Source organism: Crocuta crocuta, unplaced genomic scaffold (genome assembly GCF_008692635.1).
Source record: "Crocuta crocuta isolate KB4526 unplaced genomic scaffold, BGI_CrCroc_1.0 scaffold1015, whole genome shotgun sequence".
Classification (NCBI taxonomy): Eukaryota; Metazoa; Chordata; class Mammalia; order Carnivora; family Hyaenidae; genus Crocuta; species Crocuta crocuta.
In genome coordinates, this window is record NW_027532631.1 from 388,664 (window position 1) to 397,396 (window position 8,733).

The 8,733-nt window shown below is 40.9% G+C and overlaps 1 protein-coding gene across 5 annotated transcripts in view; it reads left to right on the plus strand.

Moving 5' to 3' along the window:
- LOC144245239 (phosphatidylinositol-binding clathrin assembly protein-like) overlaps positions 1-8,733 on the plus strand; it is a 42,433-nt gene that overhangs the window by 21,387 nt on the left and 12,313 nt on the right. For 4 of the 5 annotated variants that reach the window (XR_013339213.1, XM_077780661.1, XM_077780659.1 and 1 more), the window contains exons 13-14: positions 5,077-5,175; positions 5,291-5,321. Coding sequence is in view for 4 of the 5 variants with exons in the window: in XM_077780661.1 (XP_077636787.1) it covers positions 5,077-5,175; positions 5,291-5,321 (130 nt within the window). In the remaining variant the exon portion in view is untranslated. Of the gene's footprint in view, positions 1-5,076; positions 5,176-5,290; positions 5,322-7,740; positions 7,799-8,733 lie in introns of those variants that run through there. The other variant, XM_077780662.1, reaches the window with a different exon arrangement.

The window sequence follows — 8,733 nt, forward strand, 5'->3', positions numbered from 1 at the left end:
AGGTTCCTCATTGTACACCATGTTGTAAGTTTTGAATTTTGTACCTGTAAACAATTACTAATTAAAAGGTAAATTTAACAAAGAGACACATACATACAGTAGAATACCTTGTTATGCATAACATGGAGGTCCTGTGTAATCTCTTAAGGTTAGTTTGCCTCACGCTTCAGTAGTGTGCTGAGTTTTCAGGAATTTTGCAAGCTGGTTGATGTCACATCGGTAACTGGAAAATGGCCACGATGGAAGTATTTGCACAACAGAAATGGATAAACACTATACAACAGGCCTTTTCTTTTTCTTGGACAGCTCATTGCTACAAATTTACTAGCCCATGACAGTTATATAATCAGCCATATTCTGTTTTTTAATGGGTGATTGTGTTTCAATGATGTTATTTAATCCTCTGGTCACAAATCCAGTAATAATGAGCTATATTATCATAGGGTTTATATGTGTTTGAATTAAAGTTTGTTCTTAATTTAACTTGGAGGCTTAAACTGTATCTATTTTAAATGTTTTTACTTTTCTTTTGTACATATATTCTCAATGGACAAACCTTCTGCCTTTTGAATGGGTAAGTTTGACCAAAACTATGAGGAATATAGTAAGTCCTTTGAACAAAACTATATGATAGCAAAAAGAGGCACCTTTTCTTTTTTTCCCCAAAGAATGACTACTTTGCTGAATCCCTACGGGAGTCATTAGTGTCTATGACAGACGTGACAGGACGGTTAAAGATAGTATTTGACAAACTGTGCTTAGAACAGGGCTGGACCCATGTGTTACTTAGAAGTGCATTTTAAAATTTTCTGTATAGGTAACATGCAGTGTTATATTACTTCCAAGTGTGCAACATTGTGATTCTACACTTCCATACAACACCCGGTGCTCATCACAAGTGCTCTCCTTAATCCCCAGCACCTATTTCACCTATTCTCCCCACCCACCTCCCCTCTGGTGACCATCACTCAGTCTGTTCTCTAGAGTTAAGAGTCTATTTCGTAGTTTGGCTCTCCTTTTCCTTTGATTATTTTGCTTCTCAAATTCCTCATATGTTGAAATCATATGGTATTTGTCTTTCTCTGACTGACTTTTTTCGCTTAGCGTTATACTCACTAGCTCCATCCATGTCATTGCAAATGGCAAGGCTTCATTCTTTTTTATGGTCACATAACATTCCATTGTATATATAAACACCTTCCTTATCCATTTATCTATCACTGGACACTTGGACTGCTTCCATAACTTGGCTATTGTAGATAATGCTGCTGTGAATGTATGCGTACATGTATCCTTTGCATTAGTGTTTTTGAATTTTTGGGAAAATATCCAGTGGTGCGATTACTGGATGGTAGGGCAGTTCTACTTGTAATTTTTTGAGGAACCTCATAGTCTTTTCCAGAGTGGCTGCACTAGTTTGCATTCCAATGAACAGTGCAGGAAGGTTCCCCTTTCTCCACATCCTCACTAACACCTGTTGTTGTTTTTTTTCTTTTTCTTCTCTTTTTACAAATAGTTTATTGTCAAGTTGGTTTCCATATAACACCTGGTGCTCATCCCCACAAGTGCCCTCCTCCATGCCCATCACCCTCCTCACCCCCACGCCCATGAGTCCTCAGTTTGACTCAGCATTCAAGAGTCTCTCATGGTTTGCCTCTCTCCCTTTCCCCCACCATTTCCCCCCTTCTTCTCCCCCACGGTCCTCTGTTAAGTTCCTCCTTATCCTCCTATACGTGCAAACATATGGTATCTGTCCTTCTCTGCCTCACTTATTTCGCTCAGTATAACACCCTCAAGGTCCATCCAGGTTGCTACACAAGGCCAGATTTCATTCTTTCTCATTGCCATGTAGTATTCCATCGTATAGATAAACCACATCTTCTTGATCCATTCATCTGTTGATGGACACTTAGGCTCTTTCCATGTTTTAGCTATTGTGGAGAGTGCTGCTATGAACATTGGGGTCCATGTGCCCCTATGCATCAGCATTCCTGTATCCCTTGGGTAAATTCCTAGCAGTGCTATTGCTGGGTCATAGGGGAGTTCTATTGTNAAAGCGAGAGGGAAAACGAAAAAGTTAAGAGAAAAGACGGAGGAAGGAGAGTGAATAATAGAGAGTAAAAAATACACTAAAGAGTCAATAAGAAGAAAAGAAAAAGAAGAAAGAAGAAAACCAATGGACAAAGAACGGTTTAAAGCATATAACCGGATTTCCCAGCTACAGTTAAATAGCCGTGTGTATGCAGCGCTGGTTGAAGAGCATAGAGAANCCCCACTTTTTTGGGCGTGTAAACTCCCCGTGCCGGGGGCGCAGCCAAAGTGGGTCGCGCTCTTTAGCCCAGGCCAGGCCTAGTTTCCAAGTCCCAGCCCGCGCGCCCCACTGAAATTGCTGTAGACACAACCTGGCAGGCGATCCCCTCGGGGCAATTCCAGGCGTCTTGCCCAGCCCTGGGGGTGCAGCCCGAATCGCTGCTCCCTTCTCCTCCAGGTCGGGCTGGCGAGCAGGGGCGGGGGTTTGCCTGCAGGGCGCGTCCGGCCCGCTGGAGAGAGGGAAACCAGGTCCCTCTGTGTCTCGTCACCCGAAACACGAACTCGCAGGCAAATCTCCCAGTTTTAAGCCCTTCGCCTTCCCTCTAAAGTTCCAGCCAGCTCGCAGCGGGGGTCCGCGCACGCCCCTCCAGGGATCCCGCCGCGCCGGGAGCACAAAGGAACAAGGGAGCGGTGCCCTCGGGCGCAGCCGCTCCGGGATGAGATGGCGCGCGGGGACCTGGCGCGCGCCGTCCTTCTGTGCCCCGAGCGGAGGTTTTTCTGTTTCCCAGCGGCAGGGGCCGTATCTTGAGTAGTTTCGGACTCTCTCTTTTTCCCCTCTCACTCCCTGCAGAGGGGGTTCGCCCCGTCCCCCCAGTCTCCGATCCCGGCCCGATTTTATCTTCCCCAGTTCGCACTCACGTTAGAAGGATTTCTCAGTGGATTCTGCGTCCTTTCTCTCCCAATCTCTTGGGTTCTGTAAGGTTCCCTATAGCTTCAGATCTTTTCCGTGTGAGGTATGGGGCGAGTGCAATGCACGGAGCTCCCTACTTCTCCGCCATCTTGCCCCTCCCTCCCAACACCTGTTGTTTCCCGAGTTGTTAATTTTAGCCATTCTGACCGGTGTGAGGTGGTATCTCATAGTGGCTTTGATTTGTATTTCCCTGAGGATGAGTGACATTGAGCATCTTTCCATATGTCTGTTGGACGTCTGGGGACCTTCTAATGATCTTTCTTGATACTGAATTGTAGCTTGGTTGCGTTATGTCAGAAAACCTTTGCTATAATTTCAGTCCTTTGGAATTTGTTGATACTTCCTTCATGGCCCAGCATATAGTCATATTTTTCGGTAGAAGTTTTATGAGCACTAGAGAATGGCATCCTCTTGGTGTGAGATACTGTATTCTGTATATGTCAGTTTGGCCGAGGTTGGGAATTGTGTTTTTTCAGATCCTCTGTATCTTCATTGATTATTTTGTCCACCTGTTCATAGAGTTCCTAAGGAAAGTGTGTGAACATTTCCCTTATTTCCTCATAAACCACATTAAGCACTACTTTTAGCTCCTACACCGCTAAATGAGTCTTATTAAAAGTCACCAGTCACCTCCACATTGCAGGACCTGATGGCGACTACTCAGTCTTCATCTTATTGGGTCCCCTCAGTTCATCACTCCCACTTCTTTGATATACATTCTTAAGCTTGCCTATTGGTTTTCTTCTTCTGCAACTCTTGGTTCCTATTTAGACTTTTATTTTTACTCATTTCTCTTCATTTCTCTTCTTTACATATACTTACTCATTCCTAGATGACCTTATCCAGGCTCAAGGCCTTAAACACTGTTTACATGATAAGGACCCCCAAATTCATATCTCTAGCTGCAGCCATTTCTCTTGGACTCCAGAATTGATATCCAAGTGTCTGTTTAGTGATTTCACTTGAATTATCTAGTAGGGTTCTAAAACTTAATATGTCTAAAACTTAGCTTCTGATACTCTACCCCAAACCTTCAAAACATATCTAAATGTTGACCACTTCTCACTATTTCCAGTGCTACCACCCTAGTTCAAGTTACCGTCACCTCTGACCTGGATGCCGCATGGGCTTTCAGACCGCCTCCCTGCTTCTTCCCTTGCCCTCTACAGTCCTTCTTTACATAAATGGGTGATTNTGGTTAGGCGTCCGACTTTTGATTTTCGCTCAGGTCATGATCTCATGGTTCATGGGATTGAGCCCGTTGTTGGGCTCTGCACTGACAGTGCAGAACCCGCTTTGGATTCTCTCTCGCTCCCTCTCTTTTTGCCCCTTCCCTACTCACCCTCTCTCTAAATAAATAAATAAACATTAAAAAAAAAAACAACCCAAATCAGCTCATGTCTCTCCTCTGTTCAAATCTATCCAGTGGCTTCTCCATCTCAAAGATGGTGGCCTCAGAGTAAAATACAAAGTCCTTACAATTCTTTACAACGCCCTCAATTGCCTTTCTGACCCCTTTGATTACTCTAACTTCAGACACATTTGCCTCCTTATTAGTCTTCAAATATACTCCTTCTTGAGGGCCTTTGTTCATGCTGTTCTTTCTGCTGGATGCACATGGTTCACTTTTACATACTTTACTTAAAAGTCCCCTTCTCAGTGAACGTTTCCTATCTAAAATTTAAATACCCCTCCCCCACCAACATATCATACCTCTTTCTCTGGTATTTTTCCCTTAGCACTTATCACAAACTAACATGTACTTCATTTATCTTGGATATTTTATGTCTCCAAAGGAACGTAGGCTGCATGAAGGCAGGGAGTTTTCTCTTATTTCTTCATTTTATCTTCAACACCAAGTATGGTGTCTAACAAGTGCTCAATTAAAATATATTTAATGAATGATTTAACATAACTTTATTTATACTTATTAACCTCATAATTTTATGTGCTATCAGTTTGTAATGGGAGGTACATATATATCATTACTGTATTGATATAAGTTTGCTTTAGGCTTCATCTAATTCTGTCTCTTATTTTCAGATTATTTTCCCTATATGGTATATTATAACCAGCATTACATTCGCAAGTCCGCAAATGTACTGGAGTCAGACAGCAAGGTAGAAACATCGTTGCAAACAGTCTGGACGGCTTGCCTGCTACCCTTGCAGGAAGTAAGCATCTATTTTCAAGTTAATATTTTGGATTTATATTATATATTTATAGTTAAATACATTCTAAGAAAAAGTATACAAAAATAATGTGAAATTTGTTTGTTTTATGAAACAGAGCTTAACATCGGAGAAAACCCAGTCAACACGTAAGTTTTTATTACTTAAAAAGGACAGCCGATAATACATACATGTTAGAGGAAGAGACTCATGAGAATATCAACTAGAAAATAATTATTTTACATTCGATATAGGAACCATTTGTTAAAAAACTCTATAATATGAGAATTGTTTCCTTCAATACTTTATACAGAGAATTTGTTACATACTATCCCAGTTTTCGTAGGCAAAGGTCTTGATTAAAGTTATTATATTATATATTGCATGGTTCTCTTCCTACCCCTCTGACCCTCCCTTCATGGTTCATCTGGAGGATCTGTTTTTTCTAAACATGTCTTAAATATTGGTATTCCTCGTGGTTTTGTACTCTTGGTTCTTTTCTTTATTATATAGACTCAATTAAGTGAATAATACTTATTTTTTATTTTATTAAACAAAGACTATAAAACCACTCGTTGGAGCTCCTCAGCATCTTAATATAATCAGTGGTACTTCAGTGAGTGAATCCCTATATTTTCAGCCAAAAAAACCCTCCACAAAGCAGGCGAATGGAAACCAAAGGGAGGCAGAAGTGATAATATTAACAACAAATACTGTGGGATGTAAGCTTAAAGTCACTACACAGAATTAGGAGTGATACCATACAATGATCAAAGACACTATAGAGGGACTATTTTGTGTATACACAAAGTTAAATACATGAAGCAAAAATTATTAGAAATACATGGAGAACTTAAGAAAAATACAGTTATAAGGGGCGATTTCAAACCATCTCTTTCATTTTTGGACAGATCTAATAAGCAAACCATGAGTAAAGACATAGAGGAATGTGAATAATGCATAATAAATAATAAACCTGAGTGCGCACGCGCACACACATACACACACGGAATGTTCATTTTCTTCAAAGCAATCACACCTTGGCAAAAAAACTACAGAATTTTACAGGCTACATTCTGTCATAATCTAATGAAATTAGAACTCATTAATAAAATTTGACCATGAATCTTAACTATAAGTTTAAAAACATAATCCAAATGTCCATTGACTGACAAATGGATAAAGAAGATGTGGTAGATATATTCAATGGAATACTACTTGGCAATCAAAAAGAATGAAATCTTGCCATTTGCAACAACATGGATGGTACTAGAGTGTATTGTGCTAAGCAAAATAAGTCAGTCAGAGAAAGACAAGTATCATATAATTTCACTCATAATTGGAATTTAAGAAACACAACAGATGAACATAGGGGAAGGGAAGGAAAAAGAAGATAAAAACAGGGAGGGAGGCAAACCATAAGATACTCTGAAATACAGAAAACAAACTGAGGGTTGCTGAAGGGGAAGTGGGTGTGGCGATGGGGCTAAAGGGATGATGGGCTGGGGCGCCTGGGTGGCTTAGTCGGCTAAGCGTCCGACTTTCATTTAGGTCATNGCGTCTGAGACATGTTTTGAAGGTAGAGTTGATAGCTATTAGAGATGAGGAAATAAGAAGGATTAGGGATGCTGCTTACGGTTTTGGTGTGAGCTGCTGCATGGATAGTAGTGTCACATATTGTGATGAGAAGGATTGAAGGAGAAATAGTTGGAATCAGCATGTTGAATCAAGCGTTCTCTTTTGACATGTTATGTCTCAGATATGTATGAGATATCTAAGAGGTAGACATAGGAGTCTGGATATTAGAGCTAGAGCTGAAAACTGTGGTAGCTATTTTTTTAAGATTTATTTTTTTAAATGTTTTATTTATGTTGAGAGAGAGGTAGAGACAGCGTGAACAGGGGAGGGTCAGAGAGAGAGAAGGAGACACAGAATCTGAAGCAGGTGCCAGGCTCTGAGCTGTCAGCACAGAGCCCGATGCGGGAATTGAACCCACGAACCGTGAGATCCTGACCTGAGCCAAAGTCGGATGCTTAACCAACTGAGCCACCCAAGTGCCCCTTGTTTTTTTAAGATTAAAAAAAAATTTAAGTATTCTCCACACTCAGTGTGAGGCTCGAACTCATAACTCCGAGATCAAGAGGCAGATGCTCTTCTGAGTGAGCCAGCCAGGCGCCCCTGAACACTGTGGTAGTTAAAGTTGTAAGGCTTGATTCCTTCATCTTGGTAGAGAATAAAGAGGATAATGGTAGGTCCAGTGTTGAACTTTAAACATCATAATATTATAGGGATTTAACAGAAAGGTTAAAGTGTCAAGAACTGAGGAAAATGAAGCACAAACAGTGGATGAGAAATAAGTGTAACATTGGTCCGTAAAATAAGAACACTGGAAGCTAGAAGATAATACTTCAACCTGTTAAAAACTTTTAGTAAAATTTATTTCTAGTCTACAAGTTTGGATTCAGACAAGCTCCCAACCAAATGCAACAGTTAAATAGACATTTTCAAAATCCAAAAATGCAAAAAGAACCCTTACTTACGGCACCTTTGCTCGGGAAACTCCTACAGGGTGTGCTCCAAGGAAACAGGGAACTAAGAAAGAGAAACACGTGGGCTTCGGGGAAACAGCAAGCCCTACTGAAGTGAGAGGTAGAAGGAATTCCTCGTACGGCAACAATGGAAATCCCAGGTGACATCTGTACGACCGGCCTGGGGAGCACTGCTGGATTGGAACGGACGGATACGGAGCCCCAAGAGAGATGTCGCCAGGAAAAAAAAACTTTCAACCTGAGATAGTTATTTATTCCACTAGATCATAAGCTCTGTGAAGGCAGATGTGTTCATGTGTTTTATGTATTTTAAGCACCGAGAACAGCGTCTGGCACCTAGTAGATATTTAATGGATATTTGCTGAACGAATGCAATGAATACACCTTTCACATATGAGCAAATTGAGATGCAGAAATTCTGTAACCTGCCCAACCTTATACAGTTAGGAAGTGGCTGAAGGGGATTTGAACCCAGAGAGTCTTGTTCTAGAGTCAGGGCTATTAACCTCTGTAGTGCTTTTATATTTACATATATAAGGTGTATACACACACACATACACACATCTCTCTCTCTCTCTCTGTCTCTAGGTTTCAAAGATGGAGATGTGGAAAGGGGGGAGGGGAAGTAGGGTATGGTGTGAATGACAAATCTTGCAAAGGAAATCAATACTGTCTAACTTATTAATTAAACTTATACATTAAGATATAGTAGTATAGACTTTGTTTTTAGAATTATGTATTTAAATATCATGAAGAAAAGAGTGGCCACCTTTGGGAAGGAGAAGTGGTGACTGATGNGCCCGACGCGGGGCTCGAACCCACGAACCGCGAGATCATGACCTGAGCGAAAGTCGGACGCTTAACCGACTACGCCACCCAGGCGCCCCTATATAAAATATCTTCTATCTAGTATTATTTGTTCTCCTAATAAGTTTACTTGTATAAAGCAGATAGGTAAATCCCATATTACAAATAAGAAAAGAAGTTCCTTAATAAATGTTACACAGCTAGT